The sequence below is a fragment of the Meriones unguiculatus genome, chromosome 16 (genome assembly GCF_030254825.1).
Source record: "Meriones unguiculatus strain TT.TT164.6M chromosome 16, Bangor_MerUng_6.1, whole genome shotgun sequence".
In the NCBI taxonomy this organism is placed as follows: Eukaryota; Metazoa; Chordata; class Mammalia; order Rodentia; family Muridae; genus Meriones; species Meriones unguiculatus.
The window spans coordinates 22,783,437-22,806,304 of NC_083363.1; the positions used below are offsets into that span (position 1 = coordinate 22,783,437).

The following is a 22,868-nucleotide window of genomic DNA, read 5'->3' on the forward strand; positions in this document are numbered from 1 at the left end:
GTTTGGGGTTTTTGTTTTGCATTTATTATTATTCTCAGTGTGTGGTGTGGGAGAGGGACATGGAAAACGCCTTGGCACAATTCAGAAGGCATTTCATTCTCTCTTTAAGAGGCCCTAACTCAGGTCCCCAGGCTTAAGCAGCAAGCACTCCACCCCGGAACCATTAGCCTTGGCTATCCTGGACTTGAATTGTAGACCAGGCTGGCCTGGAACTTACAGCGAGCTGCCTGCCTCTGCGCCACCACGCCCAGCTGCAATTACAACGTTGGTAAGATGAGGTTTGCACCTTACCCTCTTTCATTTAGTTTTTATAAAGGTTAGCATTACATTTCCTCAGGACTGGGGAGAGGACTCAGCAGTTAAGAGCACTGCTCTCCCAGGAGACCCAGGTTCAAGTCCTGGCACCCACTGGGTAGCTCAACTGTCGATAACTCCAGTTCCAGAGGATCTGACTCCCTCACACAGACGTGGTGAGGGCCGAATACTAAATGCACATTTAAAAACAAAAAAAAAAGCCCTGGCCTACTTTCTCCTTTCATTTCCAATATAAAGATCTACATTAAAGGAAGCCTTATTTCTATGGATTATTAGTTAAATATAGGGGGATTTTAATAAGTTGCATGAATTTCACACAAATCCTCTCACTTTTCTATAGCTATGGGTCTCTCTCTCTCTCTAACTTTCCTGGGACACGAGCAAGGATAAGCAAGTATTATTTATGGGGGGTTGCTTAGAGGTGACACCTCCACCTGTGGCTGTTTGCACCGCCCAGCGCCCCTCAGGAGCTCTGTGGTTTTCCATGGCTCTCTGACCTTCACTACCAGAGGGTTCAGGGGCCCGCAGCCCCGCCAGCCTTCCACCTATGCAACCCGTCCGGCTGCGCAGGCTGGGGGACGACGGACGAGCTCCCCAAGCCTTTGTAAAAACAGGGGCTTTTAATACTGACTCTTTGCTGAGGAAAGGCAGCCCTTATGCTGTGCTGCCATGTATAAAATCAACAGATTTATTTTTAAAAGAAAGAAAAGTACTTTCAAATGTGAGCAGTAGAAAAAGCTGCCGTAGGTGACCTGCAGGGCTTCAAAAGCAATGACGTGAAAAGAATCCCAATGACGGTTGATACAGGAATACTGACTTCACAGGGGGCAGAGGTCACCGTCAGGAGTCCTCCCATCACCTTGTTTTTGGTTTGTTTGTGTGTTTGTTTCTGTTTTTTTGGTTGTTGGGTTTGTTTTGTTGTTACAGCATTTTCTAAGAGTTGTGGAGTCAAGAGCATTTTGCTCAGTAACCTGCAGTGAAAAATCAAAGTCCTGAACCATCACTGTTGTCTTACTAATGAGCAGCAGATGAAAGGGAGATCCACCAACCATCTTCCAGTGAGGCCCACAACAACCAGGCCTTTTCTTTCTTTCTTTTTTTTTTTTTCTTTTTGAGATAGACATATTCCCTCATTACAAACCAATGTTGTTGGTTTTTGTTTGTTTGTTTAAGACAGTGTCTCGTGTAGCCCAAGTTGGGAACTTCTGCCCCTCCTGCCCCCACCACTGCTGGGTTTGTGAAGCACTTCATACTGAACTGAGACCCGAACTCAGGTCCAGGCTAGGCGAGCCCTCCACCACTGAGCCACGTCCCCAGCCCACACTAAGCCAAGACAATCATTTTGATGGCAATGCCCTATAGATTTATCTGACACGCAGGCTGTGTTGGTAGATTTGGGGGCTTGTGTCGGCTTGTGGCAAACTTGGAATGCACAGACAGAGCCAGCATTCCACCTTTCCCACCTCTGAACAGGTGAGCCCACACACACACACACACACTGCTGTTGGCCACAGCCACTCGAGATGGTGGGGTCTGCCCATGGTTAACCAAACTCGGTAAAGCAGTTCAAATCCACTCCACAAGTGCCGCTGGCTCTCTTTTGAGTGGCCACGGTGGCAAGGAAGCCTTCATTGCTCAAACTGTACTGATTATAAGGCAAGCCCTTCAACAAGCAACATTAACTTCTCTGTTGCTATAGAAACAGGAATATTCTTCAGTGTATGTGGATGTGTGTGGCTGTTCCTGCCCATATGTTGAAATGAATGTATCAGAGTACTTGTAAGAAAATTCATTGTAACCGTCTTAGCAAGGAAACTAGAATGTTGAAGAGTAGATGGCTTAGTACATGAAAGCTACATGTTATTTTAATTTTGCTTATTATCGCCCATGCTGGCTTCCGGGAGAGCTGGGATCGTCAGGTGAGCGACCACCCCGGGTTTGGCGAGACAAAACACTCCCCGTCAATACCCAGGAAGCACTCAGAACCGCCCTTCACCCCCCGACAGATCTTGAGTGTCGCCAGAAAACGGTACACTATATAAATCCAAAACACACACAGGCTGTATTTTTACAAAATCTATATTTTAATGTGTACACAGTTAAAAAAATACAGAGCGCCCATGCCCAAGTACTCTACAAACCCCTCTACAAACCAGGAAAAAAAAGTCTGGCTCTACCTGATGCATGCACACACACTATATACCGGGCATAAATGCATTCCCACCACACGGGAGCTGCTCGGGACAGAAGCGGGTCACATAATACAAGGTCTCCCAGTCAGAACGAGCTTGCAAAGATAGAAGGCAGCTATCTGTGGGATGGCTCCGTGCCAGTCTTAGCCAAGCCTTCCTTCCTTCGTTTATGTATTTTCTGAGACAGCGTCTCGTAGGTATTCCTCCACTCCCCGAGGACTCTAGGGTCACAGCTGTACCTCGCCGTGCTCTGTCTACGCGGCAGCTGGAGCTCGGGCCACGGCTTCGTGCACGCGAGGCAAGCATTCTACCAACCCAGCTGGGCCCCAGGCCCACGTCTGAAGCTAAAGGGGGCAGAGCATTCTTTCCACAGCGGTCCAAAGTCATTCACAAAGTCCGGTCATGAAACCTACAAAACACAAGCCGGGGGAGGAGGGAGGGCAATGACATTATCTCATCCTCGGGTCTGAAGGGGGAAGGAAATTAACCTGAAAGGTGACTGATCGTTCTCCACCCAAGTGGCCCTGCGGCTTAGCTGGCCATGGGGAAGGGCTCGGGCTGGAAGCCGAAGAGCCTCTGCCCGTAGGGCTCCGACTCCGCCGGGAGCCTAGCCCCGGGGAAGGGCAGGTAGGGGTGGTCGCGGCCCAGCTGCTCGCAGCGCAGCCCCACCCAGTCCCGCTCCGCCTCGGCCAGGATGCGCGTGAGCGCCACGATGTAGCTGAGCGCCATCTGCAGCGTCTCGTACTTGGACAGCTTCTTGTCCTGGCCCCACTGCGGCACCACCCTGCGCAGCCGGTCGAACGCCGTGTTCAGCCCCTGCATGCGGCGCCGCTCGCGCGCGTTGGCCGCCAGGCGCCTGCGCGCCGCGCTCTCCAGCCGCCCGGGCCCCGCGCACGGCGCCGCGCGCTCGGCGGCGCCCGGGCCCGGAGGCGCGCCGCGCGCTCCCGCCGGGGGCCCGCGGGCCTGGCAGGCCGACTTCATCCGCGCGGCCGCTCGGCGTGGCTCCCGGGGCGGCGCGGCTCGCGCGCACTCGGTGTGCCGTGGGCAGCGCGGGACCCGGGCTCCCCGCCCGCCGGGGCGCCAGGCTGGGTCGCCCAGATGCAGTGGAAGTGATGCTCAGGGAAAAGTCATTTCTCCCCGCCAGAAACGTGAAGCCGAAAGAGGCGGAAACTTTCTGGCGGTCGCTGTGGGTCGGAGGGAGGCGGCCCTGCCGGTTCTCTGGGAAGCCTGGGGCTGGTTTTCGGGGTGATCAAATCTGCGCGGAAGCTGGGCTAGGGCAGTAGATGCGAGGAGCGCTGGGCCGAGCGGTGAGGGAGGAGAATTTATAGGCCGCGGCTCAAGCGGGGAACAGGTGGTGGCAGGTGGGCGGGCGTCCCTCCGCTCCCATCTCAGCACCTTCCTACCCTGGGAACTGCAGGGGGGAGGGCGGACGACGCACAGCAAAACCCTGACAGCGCTGCCTTCGTCTGTTGAAGTTTCTCCAAAGCTATGTCCAACACTAACACACCATCTGGAGCGGCCTGGCCTGGCTGTCCCCAATAGAATAACAAGGTGGGGGTGGAGGGCGAGCGTGGTCCGGCTTTTCCCATACCAGCGGGCAGCTTACCTATCAAAAACAAAGACGGGATGGTTTTTAAATGGTTACGTAGAAATCATTTACACGAACGTGTTGATTTTGACATTGCTAGGTGTATCTGAAGTCTAGCAAGATTTTTGCTTTGTTAAGAAGTGGCAATTTCACATTCTAACATGTTAACATTTTCATTTAATTTATTAAATACATTCAGACAAATTAGAAAGTTCAAATGCAGGCCTGGAATGCGACTCTGCAAACACTTTTCGTGAAACGACTTAGCCGACGATACGAGTGTGCATATTTTCAACTTGATCCTAGTTTCTAATTATGTGACTGGGTTTTGTGGGGCCCAAGGCCTTGGCAAATTATTTCAGCATCTCTACTTCATTTCCTTGTTCATTAGTGCTGGTAGGCCCCACACTGAAATGATAATCACGTCATTATTTAGCACTTCAACTTAATAAAAATATCTTCATGCACATGCGTGTGCAAAATGGGGACGTCTAAATAACTGAAAGAATCCTTGACAGATTTCATTTTTGCCCATCTCTTACACCACTAAAAATACTTCATGCAACTCAGTGTTCTAGTATGTCATCAGTCCTTGAGAACAATAACAAAACATGATTTATTTCCACCGCTGAAAATTATTAGATTTACACAAAGAAACCTTTAATTTTCCCTCTCTCATCTCAGCTTGTTTCTTGTTTCTCAAGAGGAATCAAGAAGCAAAGAAACAGGCTCCAAATAGTTTCAGTCCAGCAGTCCCTCTGGACATCTCAGGAAGGGCCGAGTGAGCGACTCCGTCCTCTTAAAATATGGGTATGTCAGCAATAGCCTCAGATATTTTTGTTTATTAAATCATCTACATGTTCAAACAAATCAAGAGCCTTTTAGTTTGGACACGTTTCCCCGCCAGTACCTCGGACTACAACCCCAACACCATCACCCTGACTTCAAGCCCATAAATAGTTTATTAATCCCCAGCTAGAGCACTGACAGCGAAATGAAGTTGAATAACTTGAAGACAATGGGATGCAATGGGACATTAATGGCCTTCAGCGTGACAGATGTTGGACACAGACTTTTGCACAGAGCCATTCAGCTCTGTCACTCTTGAGTCCTAACTGCTGTTGGGAACAGCAGTTCTGTGATGGGAAGGATTGTGTTATTTCGTCATGAAGATGTCTTGAACGTATGCTTTTTAAAGTTTTCTAAGAGTCTTTTTTTAGAGCTATTGTCCCTCCTATGCATTTAGCTCACCCTTCTCCCCTAAAGGGTCCCCTCTGTGATGCATTGTGGGTCAACTCCGTGTAGAACAGCACATATGCTCTTTCTGCCCATGGTTGCCGAAAGTATTAAGATGTGTGGTTTTGCAAATTGTGTATCCAGGTTAGGTAAGATTTTGACCCACCTCCCAGAGAATCAAAAGCATATCAGAGAGAGAGAGACTGGGACACATGTGACGTGAAAAGATTCAAAGTTAGCAGGCTTTTACTAAAATGAAGGGCACAGGGATGTGCATCCAATGATATACTTTCCAAATGCATCTTGGAAGACACTGAGAGGACTGCTCTCCCACACCTGGGCAGTCCTGTGACACTTGTAACGACAACAACCACAAAACACAAAGAAAAAGGCACAGGAAAGTTTCTGAGACTCCCAGGAGAAAAGAAATCTGTTGAGTTCAGCATTGTATAGACCTGCTTGAACACAGAATTCTCTTCTGTGTAGCTATTAGCATTCTTTGTATATTTTTCCCCAAGGTATGCCAGCTCTAGCACCTTCCATATGACACTGATTGACTGATTGATTGATTGACAAGATCTTCTATATTACAGGCTGGCCATGAACTTGGTACGTAGCTGAGAATGACCTTGTCATCTAGAGTTCTGGAATAGTTGTACTGAATGCTGGGAAGCAAACCCAGAGGTTCTGGCTTTTCAGGTAAACAATGGCTCTGTTACACCCCTAGCTCAGCCTTCCATTTATCTTACAGAGGAGAAAACATCAGTGCAGGGACTGAGCACCGACTGGAAAAGTGCACGGCCAGATTAAGAGAGGAAGCCAAGTCTCCCAAGTCCCTTTATCCTGGAGGCTTTGAAACGATGCGATTTCAGCCGACCAGGCTGTCATGGTGCACACCTTTAATCTCAGCACTCAGGAGGCAGTGGCAGTTAGATCTCTGAGTTTGAGGCCAGCCTGGTCTACAAAGAAAGTTCTAAGACAGCCAGGGCTACACAGAGAAACCCTGTCTCGGAGGAAAACAAAACAAACAAAAATTATAAGAGTTCTTAATTATGCCCCTCAATTGACAATGGGGCAAGAGAGATTCACCAGTGACTTTCAGAAGTCAGAGAAAGCCCAGAAAATACTAAGTACTCAGTAACTGACCCAGATGGAGCAACTGTGACAAAAAAAAATTAGATTAACTGATCTAATAATAAGTACATTTCTAGTGAATAACTCATAGTAATGATTTGCAATCCTCCTCCCCAACAGAGAGAGGTGACAGGCACAGAAGAGACAGACAGACACCCCTACACACACACACACACACACACACACACACACACACACACGCCTGCGGGGAACACAAACTATCTCTGAATTTTGTAATTTGTCTGTTTGCAGTATTATTTATTTATTTTTGGTTTTTCAAGACAGCGTTTCTCTGTGTAGCCCTGGCTGTCCTGGGAGCTCACTGTGTAGACCAGGTTGGCTTCAAACTCACAAAGATCTGCCTGCCTCTGCCTCCAGCTGAATTTTGTACTTTGTAAACAGGATTTTTTTCTGTGCGACAGGGTCTCTTTCGGTTCTTGCTGGCCTCTCAATCTGCAGCCTAAGAATAAACCTGAGCCTCTGATCCTCCTGCCCCACCGTCTGAAGGCTGGGGTCATGTGCCATCATCACACCTATCTATGTGGCGTTCCCTGCATGATAGGCAAGCACTCTACAACTGAGCTACACCCAAGTCCTGGGCCGGTTCTTATTTCTAAAATGTCAAGAGCTATTTGGAGCAGGAGAACACGTGCATCAGGCTAACCTCCACAGCCTTTGTACTGACAGCATGAGGCAGCCAGTGAACCGGTGGTTTCTGTTTAATGGAGTTTGATTTGTACTCAGTTCCCCTGTTCTGAGCCCAGCAGACCAAAGCAAGATGGAGCCATTCATGCTAAATGAAATGAACTGTGGGAGGAGTCTAACCATGAAATGAATGTCAGTACAGCATCTAAACTCTGGCCAATTGATGCAGACAGCTGATTCAAACTAGGCTAACCTGTGGTCATCACATGTATATACACATATATCTATATAAATTTATATCCATAGCTTGCCTCACTTCTGTTTTCTAGCCATACAAACCACCTGAAGTGGCTGCTGGCACAATGCTTTGAACCTGTTGTAGTTCAAAAGGCTGATTTGTTGCCTCAATGCTTCAGGTGATGAATGCTTTCAATCCCAGCACCTAGGAAGCAAACTGGACCTCTGTGAGTTTGAGGCCAGCCTAGTCTACATAGAGTGTTCCCAGCCAGCCAGGATTACCTAGTGAGACCCTGCCCTGATTTTGCTGTTGTTGTTATTTTTTTTATTACTGTGTGTGTGTGTGTGTGTGTGTGTGTGTGTGTGTGTGTGTGTGTGTAAATGTCCATGTCCGCTGAGAAGCTGGGGGAGGACAGCTGGTGTCCTGCTTTGTGCAGGTCTATCCTCGGAGCCTCCATCTTCAGGATGAGCCTGCTGGACAAAGATCATTACAGCTGGGCTTACTGACAACTGATGTTCCCTCTCAGAAGGAGGGGCTGAGTGGGTCATGAGACCCTTACCTGAGTATCTAATTACCCCTCCCAAACATACATGCAGTTCTGTTCTTATCGAAGGAGACCTCAGGGCCTCTGAAGGATCTTGAATATAGGTAGGGAAGGACTAGGAAAGGGGCTCCACCTACACAGCCATGGAGGGTCATCAACCCTGCTGGGCACCTTCCAGTGTGGCGGCTCTAAGGTCATCCACAGTCCTGCCCAAATGCTCACCATTGCTCTGTTAGTAAGTCTAAAAAAGTCATTGGTTATCCAGGGTGAGTTTTGGTGGAATCCTACCTCGGTTTGTCTTTAGGACCATAGAGGAGGAGGAGAGGAAGAAGAAAGGTAGATGATGCTTACATCTCCCCCAGGCATAAACTATAACAACCCCTGCTGTTACCTTACTCCTTTGGGGCTGGGTCTCTCACTGATCCCTGAGCTGGGCTGACAGCCAGCAAGCCCCACACAATGCCCCTGTCTCTGCCCACAGCAGCCCTGGAGCTACAAACACATGCAGCCAGACCATCTGGGGGCTGGGGATTTGAACTCAGGTCCTCGGTGTTGGTACTGTGTGTGCCCTTAAGCACTGAACCATCTCCCCAGAGAGCTGTGCCATGTAATAACTCGCTGTCCTTCCCAGTACCAGCTCCTTCAAACTAAATCACACCACCGTGTAAAAACCCCAGCCACCCTCTGGAAGAATATAAAAGCCAAGGTTTCCTCTGTTTAGCAGACCTGTGTGACTCCTGAACCTCCTACTTCCTGCCATCATTCTGTCCATGACTGCTCTCTCTCTAATTTTTAAGCTGTTTTTTTTTCTTTTTTAAATAAAGTGTTACTCCAGGTTTGTTTGTTTTGTTTTTATTTTTATGTGTGTGAGGGTTGGTGTTGTTGGGAGGTTGGGTTTGGTTTTTTGGAGACAGGGTTTTTCTGTGTTGCCCTGGCTGTCCTGGAACTAGTGCTGTAGACCAGGCTAGCCTCAAACTCACATGAGATCTGTTAGCCTCTGACTCTTGAGTACTGGGATCAAGGTGTGTGCCGCTGCTGGATTTCCTGCTCGGATGGGAGGTATCCTGGGTCTTGGGGGCTCAGGAACCACACAGCTCTGAGAGGAAGGCTGAGGTGTTGTAGCTCCGGGGAGGGCTTCCTGAGCTCGGGAGCCTCAGACCCCGCTTCACTTCTTCACTTCTCTTCATTGCTTCTTGGCTTCTTGTGATGAGAGTCACAGCGGGCAGCAAGTCTCTTAAGAGATTTACAGGGTTGGCTGCCCCTGCTCCTGGGAGAAGACAGCAGCAAATTGAACAAAGGGCAGTGCTTCCATAGGCTTTCTTAGGGGGCGGAGCTTTTCATGGCAGAGACTTCCAGAGTGAAGACTGGTGGGATTTCAAGTCCTGAGCTTGAGGAGCTCAAGGATCAGTGGGTTTTCCTGTTCAGGGATTGGTGGCTTTTTCCACCCCCTTTTCCCTGCATGTGCTCATGGGTTAGGATGGGAAGACTTTCCCAGCCTCAGGTGGCTTTGGCTGAAGCATCACCGCTGCAGAGCTGCCTGGGGAGGCTGGAGATGCTGCCACCGTGGACAGCTCCTGCAGAGGTATCTCACTATGGCCTCAGGCTGAGGCAGGAAAGAAGCAGACACCATGGACAACTCCTGTGTTGGTACCTCACAACAGCAGCTGGTTGAGGTGTCACTGTCTTGACAGGTGCCACCATTTTGACAGCTCCTGTGGCAGCACTTTTCTGTGTCACAGGCTGGGGCGGGAGGGAGGGGCCGCCGCTTTGACAGCTCTTAAGGCACTCAGGGACTATACAGCCACCGCCTGCCCGCCTACTTCAGGTTTTGAAGGGAAGTTTCTCCATTTCTGATATGTTGCACTTTTTTTCTCATGTTCTCCTTCCTCAAGGTCTCGTGGTCTTGAGGCCATCTTCCTTAATACAGCTCATTTCCTGAAGGGGAATTTCATGTCACCTCCTTTCCTAAGCCAACCCCCGTACTGCCTTTATCACCTTATCTAATGTAAATAGCAGCGCCTCCAACACATTCCTGCCGCCTTCCTGCTCCCCCAAAAGTCTGCTCACACCCCTCTGCCGCCGCAAGGCTTGCCTTTAGCTTGCCTGTCCGCCAGACTAGTTGGTCCTGCAGCTTTAAATCCAGTTTCCCCGATTCCCCAGCTCCCCCCCCCCCCAGCTTGGTCTGATCTCCTGTCTCCTTCTTTCTGTGTTTGGAAACTCCTGAGATTCAGGGACTTCCTCTGTATGGCTCCTAACTACACCTCAGCACCCAGACTTGTGCCTAGGGTGAAGTGGAGGCACAAGAAGTCTTGTTAGAAGCTGGACACCGTGTGCCATTCTGCAGTCCCAACACTTGGAGGCCTGAGACAGCAGGATCTTGACTTGAGGGTAGCCTGGGATACTGAGTTGACCGTGTTTCACAAAAACCAAATGAACAGAAGACTACAACAAATAAGACCAGGGAGAGGGCTCCGCAGGTCAGGCGCCTGCCAGCAAGCTTGAGGGCTTGACTGCAGCCACGTGGTGGCAGGAGCTAACCAGCTCCCACAGGCTGTCCTCTGACCACCACACCCACACGAATAAACAAACAAGGGAGTGCAAGAATAGCAGTAAGTACTAAATGGAAAGGGGGAATGGAAGGAAGCTAGGAAATGGGAGGCCCAGAGAGCGGTCCCTGTTCTCATAGTGACCAGTTCTTTCCCTTCTGGTGTGTGTGTGGGGGGGGGGGGTGGAAACTGTGTCCTCCCAAAGCCATGGACACAAGCCTGCAGCTCTTGTTCCTGCTCTGAAAAGGTGACATCCGCTGTTTTTCAGTGAGCAGGTGGCTCCCTTCCCCAAAGGGTGCTCTCATACCAGCCAGGTTTGAGGAGGCTCCTGAGTCAGCTAATACCAACCGCCTAACACCTCAGGCCAGGCCAGCCAGTGATGTCCGCTCCCAGGCTGCGGGAGAGGGGTGTCTATTCGCATTAGTGTTCCTTTTTTGTTGTTGTTCCATCAGCAGTTTAAGCACCTTGGCTGAAGTTATCCCAAATGTCTAGACACTCTGGTCTCTGGAGTCTGAAGCTGAGCTTCATCCTTGCCATCCTGGGTGGCTCTTGCCTAGCTCTGCGTCAGTCCCCTTCAGCGAGGAGAAATTAAAACAGTATGTACTGTACGCAAGGCTAAGCAGAACCCCAAGTTAGGAGATGCATGAGCGTCTTTCCTTTTCTAGTCACTTGGCAACAGCATGCCAGCCTGTTTGATTGCTTTGCGTGGATTTTCTCTCATCCAGTCATGATTTATCAACTTTCTATGTGCCGCGGGTTGCTCTAGGAGCTAGAAATGGAAAGGAATAATCTAAAATTGGTGTCACTGGTACATTTCTATGGACGTATCTCCATTTCTATTGTAAGTTCTCTGAGGGAAGGGACAGAGTTTATACAGAGTGGTCTTGCTTGAGCATCCCAAGTCAACCCACACAGGCTGCTGGGCTGGCCGCAATTCTTGCTCGAAGCTAAGGAGACTGACCTTGTCCTCATAAATACCTTCAGGGTATGTATTCCACGTGGCCAAGCCACTGCCATAACTGCAGCCAGTTCAAAGAGCCAGCAATTGACAGGAAGCGCTTTCAAAACATTAGCCAATTCACGCCAGGGTAAATCAAAATCTTCCATGACAGTTGGGGGCTTCATTTCTCCAATTTAAAAAGAACAAGAAAGGCAAATGAAGACGTTAAAGAATAATGCCAGATTCTAATTTGTTTTAAACTGTCTTTAAAAGGTGTTATTTTTATTTTATATGCACGAGTGTTTGTCTGTATGCTTGCACATCCCGTTGTGGCTGGTGTTTGAGGTAGCCAGGCGAGGGCATTGGAACTGGAGCTATGGGCGGTTGTGAGCCACCATGTGGTGCCCGGTATTCTGCAAGAGCAGGAACTGCTATGGACTGCTGAGCTGTCTCCCCCGTCCCTAAAACCCAACGTTTCCAAAATACATTTATTGCCGGGTGCGGTGGTGCAAGCCTGTAATCCCCACACTCGGGGCCAGCAGGCTTGGTGTCAAGTACCTTAATTCACTGAGCCAGGCTGAAGCCTCCCCAAGCTGTTTTGGGATCACAGGCGTGCGCTGCTACACCCAGCTTAAGATTTACTAGTTTAAGAATCAGACTCTTCAAGTCTTCTCTTCCTGAACATTTACAAAACATGCCTGCCCTGCTTCTGCATAGTTGGAGGAAAAGTTTCTCTTGAGACCGGGGCTCATGTAAAGGGTAGCCAAGGATGACCTTGATCCTCCTTGATTTCACCTCCTGGGTGCTGAGGGTATATGGGTTTCTGCTGGACGTTGTAAAATCCCAATTTGATGGTGTCACTTTTATGCTCACTTGATCTGTGTGTGTGTGTGTGTGTGTGTGTGTGTGCGCGCGCGCGCGGGCGCTCGTCTCCTTTTCTCTCTCTCAATTAGGATTGTAAGCACCTGATTTGGTGGCATCTTGCATCTGCTCTTTCTGTCTGTCTGCTACTTGTTATTTGTTCTTTTACTTTTGGTTACACATAAACCCTCTCGTTTGAAACAAAGTATACATCAATCACAGATCATTCTCCAGACTATACAGACCAGTGGGCAAGCTTTTCACCAACAGAGCTATATCCCAGCCCTTGCTGGATTTAGTTTTATTTTCGGTGTGAGCCTGTGTGCTCACTGAGCAGCCCAGAGGAAAACTGGAGTCCTGCTCTGCCACTCTCTCCCTTATTCCTTAGAGACGAGGTCTTTCACGGAACCTGGAACTGGTCTGGTGGCCAGCAAGCCCACGGAGCCCCCTTAGCATCACAGCTAGGCTCCAACACTAACCTCCAACAGCCTCAACTTCAGCTAGTCCATTGACCACCAGGACGGCACACTCACAGAACAATGAAAGGATGCCTCCAGCTACTCCCTACCCATTAGGAGAAGTAAGTTTGTGCAAATGACCATAAAATTAGACCCACCCAGGGAGGGCCATTGATTCACAATTGGCATAGCTTGCCAGATGCTATCTGGTCTAAGAGCTACCCTGGCCTCTCCTGGAAAGGCTGTTTGCCCTTGGCTTTGCAGCGTGTGCCCCAGCAGGGAAGGCTCCTCCGCTAATGGCTGCTGCTGGCCTTAAGCTGAAGGCCTGGCAGCTTTCCCATATGTTGCGGGAGAGAGGCCCGCCATGCCCCTGGTGCTGGAGTCACCATCTTATCTAATTCTGGGGCCTGAAGCCACCCCCAGGAGATTAGAGACGCTCCCACCATCAACTAATTAACAAGGTGGCCTCCTGCTGCAGAAAGGGAATGAGGGCGGAAAAAAACAGAATGCCTGATTAAACTGGGACCCCCCGCCCCAAGCAGACTCAGAAATCACTGATGCATGGGTAAGACATCCCTAATGGGTCGGCGGTTCTATGCCTGAGACCCAGAGTTCTGATTCTTCTCAGCCCCTTTGTACTGCACATTGGCACTCTACACACAATTTAAAATGCTACGCACTGAGGAGCATATCTGAACAACTAACTATTCCTACTGATGATCCTTTTTCCCCCCTCGTGGGACAACATAAAAAGGATTAGAGAGACTCCTAACCCTTCACATGCAAGCTTGTAGATGACGAGCAGGGTGCTTGCTTCTGGTATCAGCTGTGAATTTAAATATTTGTGCTACTGTCAGTTTACATAGAAACAGTCCTAACTTTGAGGGAGGACCTGCCCAAGCCCAGCCTCTCTAATTACCAGTAGCCCCCCTGTTTGGGCAAAGGTCCCCGAGTTAGAAGAGAGACAGTTGTAATCGTGGGAAATTGAATGAAATTAAAATGATCGGAAGTCAGACCTCAACAACACCTCTGAGCCACCAACTTTTGACATTCTAATTAGGATACATGCTTATGCAAATCAGGCCTGTCACTTTTCCCCAAAGCAGCCCAGCGCCTACAATTGTTCCTGAGATCGTCCAGCGAGGCTGGCTAGTGACATGATTAAAACTCTCCCAGGATCTGAGGGCAAACTGGAAGGTTGTCTCCAGAGATGCCCTAGTTTGTGGGCAGCCCGGCACAGCTGGGCTTTTGTCCTGCTAGCCACCAGGACGCCTGAGTTTCTCCCATCAAGCAAAATAGAATGTGACACTGAAGTGTTCTCAAGCTTCAGTCCTCAAGAGGAGTGGGAGGCAGCCAGGAGTCTGCCACAGCCTCAGGAAGGGGCTGTGTGGGGTTAGCCCACTCGAGGAGCACAGGACACTTCGCTTTGGAAACATAGACGGCAAAGCTGGTTGCTGGTTGGTAACTATGGACACAGCATGGTGGACACATGTTGGGGGGAGGCACGTTACCAAAGGTCAACTTAAAATTGTTTTATGATTTCTTTGTATTTTACATGCACTGGTGTTTTGCCTGCCTGTGTGTCTGTGTGAGGGTGCTGAATCCTCTAAAGCTGGAATCCCAGACACTGGGAAGCTGCTGTGTGGGTGCTGGGAGTTGAACCCAGGTCCTCCAGAAAAGTAGACCATGCTCCTAACCATTGAGCCACCTCCCCAGCCCCCCAAAATCAATTTTTATTTGTTTGGCTTGGTTTCTGGAGAGACAGGGTTTCTCTGTGCAGCCCTGGCTGTCCCGAAACTCACTCTGTAGACCAGGCTGGCCTCAAACTCAGAGATCCGCCTGCCTTGCTTCCCAAGTGCTGGGATTAAAGGCGTGTGCCACCATCACCCCGCTCAAAAGTTAGTTTCTAAGATGTCACCATGAGAAAAAGCACAGCTCTCACGTCAAAGATAATAAGGGATATTACGGCCCAGAAACACAGATTCGGGTTCCCTCAAATTCCAACCTGGTTAACAACTTCATGAAGGCTTTCTGTTCCCGTAGTGCTCTACATATTTTTTATTTTATTTTGTTTTGTTTTATTTTATTTTATTTTATTTTATTTTATTTTATTTTATTTTATGTGTGTGAGTGTTTTGACTGAGTATGAGCAGCCTGGGTGCTGTCTCTGCAGAGGACATAAGGCACCCGATTCTCTGGAACTGGAGATATGAATGGTGTGAGTCAGCAAGTGGGTGATGGAAACCTGAAAAGAGCAGCAAATGCTCTTTTTTTGCTGTTTGTTTTTGTTTTTCAAGACAGAGTTTCTCTGTGTAGCCCTGGCTGTCCTGTAGGTAAGCTGGCCTCGAACTCAGAGATCTATCTACTTCTGCCTCCCGAGTGCTGGGATCAAAGGTGTGTGCCATGACACCCATCAAGAACAGCAAGTGTTCTTAAGTACTGAGCCATCCTCTCCAACAGCTTTCATGACGTTTTTTTTTTATAGTAACAGGACAAAGCGACTCATACATAGGTCAAGACATCTTTAAAATACACTGGCAGCAACATCAGGTGGGCTACAGCCACTCAAGGAAAGCTGTGCCGTAGCCTCACTTTTGGTTGGTGGATTTTCCCTCTCTGTTTACGTATTCTTAAAAGACTACCTCAGAGTCCCAAGGGTGTTGGGCCAGGCATGGAGACCGCAGCTTGGCTCTGGGTCACCTTTTCAAGTGCGGTTAACACAGCATCTTATTTTGTTTGTTTTCCAGTTTATTTCTTTTCTGGGAACTTCAGTGCACAGGGTTGGTTGGTTGGTTGGTTGGTTGGTTGGTTGGTTTGTTGGTTGGTTCTGCTGTTGTTGCTTGCTGTTTTGGGTTTATTTAGGCCAGGATGGACTCAAACTTGAACTCTGCATTTCTCTCCTGAGTACTGAGGCTATGGTATGTGCCATCATGTCCAACTCCTTTGGTTTTCTTGTCTCTGATAAGTGCTCTTCCACCCAAGTGAGCCAATTCAAGCCAGATTAGAGTTTATTGGGGGCAGCCAGCACTTGGCAGTCAGAAAGAGATGAGAGAGGGAAAGCAGAGAGAAAGAGAAGGGGAGAAAAGGGAACCAAAATGGTCTATATTATATAGGGCATCCTGGCCCCTGGGGCTGGAAAGTTCAGGGTAGAGGGTAGGGTATGCCAGCCATGCCCTGTAACAGGCTGGGAGTGAAGGATGCTGGGAGAACCTAGGCACCAGGTCTGCTTTGGTATGAAAGTTGTTATTAAAAAAGCATGAGGCTGGTCAACCGATAGTCTATGCAGGAAGTTTATTAGGAGGGTATGGAGGGAGTGGGAAACAGGGCATGTTGGGGAGTGAGAAAGAAAGGGAAAGGGGAGTGCCCCAAGAGAGAGAGGGAGAGGGAAAGAGGAGAGTAATAGTGTAAGAGACCTCGTGTCAGGTTGGCCCTGTCAGGGGCAAGGTAACCACGCCTTCCAGGTGTGGTCACCTGGCTGGCGACACATGATGACATCATAAGTTGCTGGGTAACCCAGGAGCAGGTTGTGTTCCAAAAGTAGGCACCTCAGCTGCTTTTTCCGGGTCTGAATCCCAAAGGTCCCCACCCAACCTCCCGCCGGTACCATCCATTGTATCGAGGCTATTTTCTCCATGAGAAGCTGGCAGCCATGGCTGGGGAGGGGATGGGGGCCGTGGCTGGTAAGCCCAGCGGTTTGTATGGAAGTTTTTAAATGTAGGGAGCCTACGGCAGTCAGCATAGGAGAGCTACCTGCAGGCCTTGAAGATCACCTGTCCTCCATGGCGCCGAAGGATGCTTCCTCCTCCATCTTCCTGGAGCACCCGTGTCTGCTCTGACAGTAATTAATGAGCTTGTATAAAGCTGCCCCAGGCAGGCTGAGCACACTGCTTCCCCACTCTGTTAGGAAAACAGAACAGAATTGGTATGGGCTAATTAATTGGTCTTCAGATAGTAACTACATCAAAGATAGCTTGGGTACCCTGGGAAGCCTGGGAGAGTCAACCAGCTCAAGATTGATGAAGGGCTGCTGAGGTCAGACTTCGAAACACAAAACCATCTGCCGACTCTCTGGGGCTCGTACCTGCAGAAAAGCAATTTTAGAAGAACAGGTGCTGGCTTTTAACTTAGCCCTTCTTTTCTTTTATGCTGAAATCATGACTTTAGCTGGGAAGAGCCTCCAGTTGGCTGAGGAGATTCACAAACTGTCTATTGTACCTTAAAATAACCCGGCCCAACGGTATTACAATAACCTCAACTGGCTGCTGCCCAAAGTCACCAACCACATGTGCCTAGCCACAGCCACGCCAGCCTCCCCGGAGTGTTAAACAGCCCCAGGACACAGCGACTCCTAGGCCTCATTCCAGAACACTAAGCTAAGAAGCACCATCGCCCTCCAAATGGTGCCCAGCTGAGAACAGAGCATGTGGCCCATCTCCGAGAAGCGTGGGTGAGAGCCCACACAGTCCTTGGAAGCTGACATATATGTGTTTCCGGTCCCTTGTAAGTTTCTCCTGGCTCAGAGTGTTTTCAGTTCTCTGTGATGATGATCCATGTGTTTGGAGAAAATGGTTCAAAAACATCTTTGCTCCATTAAAACAAACAAGCAAAAAAAGGAGAAGGAGCCGGCGATGGTGGCACACCCCTTTCATCCCAGCACTCCGGAGGCAGAGGCAGGTGGATCTCTTTGAGTTTGAGGCCAGCCTGGTCTCCAGAGCTAGATCCAGAACAGCCAGGGCCACACAGAGAAGCCCTGTCTAGAAAAAAAACCAACACAATAACAAAACCAACCAAACAAGGGGCCTTGGAGACAGCTCAACCCCCACCCCCCCCACCCCAAATGGCATACCTTCTCCAACAAGGCTGTTTCTTCTAATCCTTCCCAGAACTAGGATTCGCATCTACAAGCCTGCAGGCTCCATTCTCATTCTAACCACCCCACACCTTACACACACACAGGCACCGGCACACACATTCACAAATAAAATGGAACAAGTTGAAAGAGAGACCCTTGAGAAGAGAGACCCTCGTGTGTCCTGCTGACACAGACCACCCTAGAAGCTGCTTCTCTGGGATTTGCTCATCTGTACTCAGTACCCAGCACTTGGAGGCTGCTACCGCCCCCACATAAGGCGCTCAGCTAGTGGTGGACCCCGTCGCTGCCCACATGGCTTTGCAGGCATGGAGTGCCGGGGTTGTGACGGGTTCCACCAGGATTTCTAAAGAAAGCCTGGCAAGCCCTCGAGGGTGACAGGTCAGGGTCCCTGAAGGCAGCCCCTGGGGGGTGGTGATCATGAGAAGTGGTGACAGAAACCCCAGGAAGCGGGATGTGTCAGTGACGCTGCAGTCGCTGAGTGGAGCGGCCCAGCAGAGTGGCCACCTGGGCACACAGCAAAGCCGTAGAGGCGGAGCTGCCCAAGCTCCATCATGCTACTGTGAACACCTACGTCAGAGGCTGGACATGGGGCCACAGGATTTGCTTTTCGCTCAGCTGTGTCTCAGCCTTGCTTTGGCTCCTATTTGGGGGCCAGGTTTTGGGGATGTCTATACAAACAGGCCCTGACGTGCTATGTTTCCACGTAATACTTTCTTGCCTTTATGGTGCTGTGAAAATGAGACACAGCTGGCGGAAAATGTACTTCGGATTCTGAATTTAGACCTTTCCCCCAAGAATAGAAACGTGTAGTTCTACCCTCACTCGAGGCTGTCAGCCTGGCCAGTCACTCGCTCTCGCTAGACAACGGACACGCTATGGTGCACTGGGTTCCCAATGTGATGTTGCAGAAGGCGTTAGTGGCTTTTCTGTCGCTGTGATAAAACCCCATGACCACAAAGGACTCATGGAAGAAAAGGGATTTGGGGACTTATAATCTTAAAGAGTCCCCCAGGGTGGGGAGGCAAGGCAGCCCCCAGCAGGCACGGCACAGGAGCAGGAAGCAGAGAGCCAACAGGAAGAGGGGTGAGCGCCGCCCTCGCTGAGCATCTGCCTGTGCTTGCTTCCGAGCACGGATGTCAGGCAGCTCACAAAACTGCACTCGTGTGCACAGGTCCCTACACACACCCTCAAAACACACCTGATTTTTATCATTTATTTATTCGGTGTTTGTGTCTCTGGACCAGAATGCCCATGTCAAGTCAGAGAAGACTGGGAGTCAGTCTGTCCTTCTGCCAGGTGGGTCCTAGGGATCACACTCAGGCAGCCAAGTTTGGTGGCAAGTGCCGTTGTCTGCTGAGCCACCTCACCCTCACTGGTCCTTACATTTATTTTATCTAGTTTTTGTGAGATGAGGTCTCATGTACCAAAAGCTGGCCTCAGGCTTATTACGTTGACAAAGACGACCTTGACCCTCTGTTCCTCCTGCTTCTGCCTCTTGAGTGCTAGGATACAGGCTGTGCCACCAAGCCTGCTTTCCTGGGTGGTAGAGCTTGAACTCAGCGCCCTGCACACGTTGTGCATTCTACCAAAGGAGCTTCCTTCCCTAGCTAAATAATGTTTAGTATAACCTTTAAAAACCATAAACCTGTCATGGCACTCGCCTTTAATCCCAGGGCTGGGGAGGCAGAGCCAAGAGGATCTGGATGAGTTCACGACCAGGCCGGCCTACAGAGTGAGTTCCAGGACAGCCGGAGCCACAGAGTAAGACCCTATCTCAGATAAAGAAATAAATTAAAAACAAACCATAAACCTGAAAAATGTCATAAACCCGGGAATAATTCTAATGAAAGTTATGTAAGACTTTTATACTGAAAATTGTAAAAATGTTGCTAAATGGAAAAAGCAAACAAACAGTGGCAACAGGAGCCACTGTTTTGAGTCAGGTTTGTGTCAACTCTGGCTATCCCAGAACTCTCTATGTAGACCGGGCTGGCCTGGAACTCACAGAGCTCCACCTGCCTCTGCCTCCAGAGTGCTGGGACTAAAGGTGTGTGTCACCGCTGCCTGGCTTCTCCCATAAGCTCCACAGCGGACTGTATCTCCTAACAAAAGTGCCCCTGTCTGCTGAGCCTTGTCACCAGCCTGTACACGTATGCACCTTAATAAATGTACTTGGTTTATAAATGACTTTATAGATAATTCAACCTATGGGTTTATTACTTTACTTATGTATCTGCATCCTACCTCAGAGTGGGTACGCTGTAGAGTTACAGTGACTTTACAGCGTGCTGCTGCAAGGGGAGGAAACGGGTGGGTGGAAGGGAGTGGGAAGTCCGGGAGAGACTCCCCGGGCCAGCGCTGACTAAAGAGGCCGGCTCCCCAGCCAGTTACTGGGCAGGCAGTGCTTTCCAGCACGTGGAGCCCGAGCAACCGCTTATTTATGTTAAAAAAAAAATGTACCTGGCAGTGAGAATTCCCTCCCACATCACACCACACAGAAACATTCCTTCGAGGTAAATAGTTTTGGTTTTTTTTTTTAAATCAAGTGTTTAAAAGAAAACCAGAAAGTCTTCATATTTACGTGTGTCTCTGCTCATGTGCCTATGCTGTTGTGTGTGCAGGGGTGTGTAGAGGCATGTATGCACCTCTGTGTAGATTGTCCTCATTTTTTTTCTACTAGGGATTGAGCTCCTTCCTGTGGCTCTCCTGGACTCGCTTTGTAGACCAGGCTGGCCTTGAACTCACAGCGGTCTGCGTGCCTCTACCTCCCAAGTGCAGGGACTAAAGCATGCGCCACCACGTCCGGCCCCTTAGCCTTTTTATTTTACTATTATGATCATTTTTTTGAGACAGGGCCTTACACACCGTACAGTGACGTGGGTTTAGATTTTTCACTAAACCTACTTTATTTAGAGTTCTTAAGCACCTTTGCCTCCCTTCCACCCTCCCCCAACTTTAAGTAGGAGATTAGTAGGAAAAGGGCTGTAGTCCTCTTTTATCTATTTTCTGCTAATTAGGGTTAATGGGCTTTTAGGGGATTACCAAACTCAGCCATCAGGATACCAGCAGTCCAGTCCAAAAGCCAACACCAAGCTGCAACATCAAGTCAGCGAAAGCCACAAGACTCAGTTGGATTGCCCGAGGAGTTCTCTGGAAAGGTTCTCTTTGAGATCAAATGTCAGGAAGATCAGCAGGAAGATCAGCACAGCGATGCAGATCCAGAAAGTGACACCTCACTGAGTGTAGGCCTCTACATAGCTCCTCTCCTCAGAGTCCACCGGGAGATGTTCTCAGCCGGCCAAAGTCACTGCCCTCTCACGAGAGAGCTCACAGCAGCACATCACTGCCCTCTCACAAGCCAACCTTCAGCAAAACATCACATGACAAAACTGAATCTTCAAAGAAGCCAGAAATTTCCACTTCACGCTGACCTCCCACTCACTGCATAGACAAGGATGAGCTTGCTCTCCTGATCCTCCTGCCTCGGCTGGGATAACAGGCGTGCACCACAGTTTTCATGTGGTCTAGGGAGACAACACAGGGCGTCATGCATGCTAGGCAGGTGCTCTACCAACCAAGCCACATAGTCGCGCACAGCAGGCGGCCACTTGCACTGTTTAACGCGTTAAACCTTTGCTTGTAACTGCGCTCTAAGGTGCAGCGCCACAGTAGAGAGTGTGGGAGTCCAGAAAAGACAGGCGTAGTCGCACCAGCTTCTTCAGGGTCTGTTTTGGTTTAGTTATGGGTCTGTGTGAGCATACACATTCACGTGGGGTCACACGCACCTGCTCGGGCAGAGGCCAGAAGACGTCGGCTCCCTCAGAGCTGAAGTTACAAGTATCTGTGGGGTTCCCAGCTTGTTCCATGGTTGCTGGGACCCCAATTCCATTCCTCACCATTGCACTGGAACACTCTTAACCTCTGAGCCATCTCACCAGCCCCCTGTTCATACCAATTTTATACGCAGCCCCAAACGGGAAGCCAGGGAGGTCATCACAAACAGAGGAGAGTGTAACCAAATTACAGCACAGGACCAAAGGCGGTGCCCCTCCCAGAGCCTCCCAGAGCACTGTACATGCATCCGTGTGTGGAGTCAACTCCTGCAGGAAAGCATTACCGAGACTAATTAACGTAGCCCGGGGAACTCCTTAATAGTGCGTAAGATAAAGTTTGTTTTGGTTTCCCTTCAAAAAATGATGGTTTTTTGTGGCCTCAGCAGCCCCAAATGTCCTTCGTACAGTTTGCACATTTAATTAGTGCTCCTTCTGTGTCTGCAATTAGCACCAGGACCATTAACAAGATGGGTCCTCTAAAGCTCCACTTAGCTAGCAGAAGTGTGCAACCAGGTACAGTTAATTCATCATGAATAAGTCATGGCTGGCCAGCTAATCTGTTTGTTACTGACACAGTGCCGAGTGGCTCCCGCCTGAGCACAGCTAATTCTCCAGGCCGGACAAAGCTGGAAGCTGACAAAGCCAGCTCCTGGAAAGGGCACTCTTAAGTAGCAACTACACTGGTGCGTTCGGGAGCTTCCGAGTCGCAGCACTGAAGTGCCATCGAGCCGCAGAGGCGATTGTCCAGAGAGGGATGGAAATGGCCGCTGCATCTGGAAGCCAGAGCGCAGGGCGGGTCTCAAACTAACCCATCACCTAGAGGCCTTGTTAAAACTCAAATGACTGGCCCCGGACTGCGGGGCTCCGGACACAGGCCACCCGGAATAGGACCTGTGAGTTTGCTTTTCTAGCAAGTTCCTGCGGTGCTGATGACGATGATGGAGAGATTTCTCTCAGGGAGCCCCCTCCCCTTTCTCTTATACTAGGGGTGACTCACAATTGCTGTGATACCCAATTCCTTTCTGTAGACTCTAACAGGTTTGTTGGAGTTTATTGGCATTTGAAGCAGGGTCTCGGGGAGTCCCTGCTGGCTTCAAGTTCACTGGCTAGACAGCTGCAACTGGCTCTGAAGTTCTGATCCTCCCGCCTCTCTCTCACTGGTGCTGGGATGTCAGGGTGTGTGCCGTTGTGCCTGGCAGTCCGCTGGTGAATCTCCACCATCCTTGCTCTCACTTTCCACCGCATCCGAGGCAGAGCCGCTCTAGGCTGTTTGCCGCTGTGTTGTATAGGCTGAGCCAGCTGGCCTGGGAGTTTTAAGGTAGGGAGTGGGGATGGACGGGTTGGGGGATGGATTCTCTCATCTTGACCAAGATATGCTGAGATCGCAGCCACTCGTCACTGCATCAGTTTTTACGTGGACTACAGGGATCCAGACTTGAGTGGTAAGGCTCGCCTGGCCCACCGA

General features: G+C 49.7%; 1 protein-coding gene across 1 annotated transcript; it reads right to left on the reverse strand.

Moving 5' to 3' along the window:
• Window positions 1-2,405: 2,405 nt before the first annotated feature.
• Window positions 2,406-22,818, reverse strand: Atoh7 (atonal bHLH transcription factor 7). The gene is made up of 2 exons (XM_060369434.1): window positions 16,448-22,818; window positions 2,406-4,113 (listed from the first exon to the last, which is right to left on the reverse strand). Exon 2 carries the CDS (start codon window positions 3,486-3,488, stop codon window positions 3,039-3,041), a length of 450 nt encoding a protein of 149 aa, XP_060225417.1. The 5' UTR covers window positions 3,489-4,113; window positions 16,448-22,818; the 3' UTR covers window positions 2,406-3,038.
• Window positions 22,819-22,868: the final 50 nt, after the last annotated feature.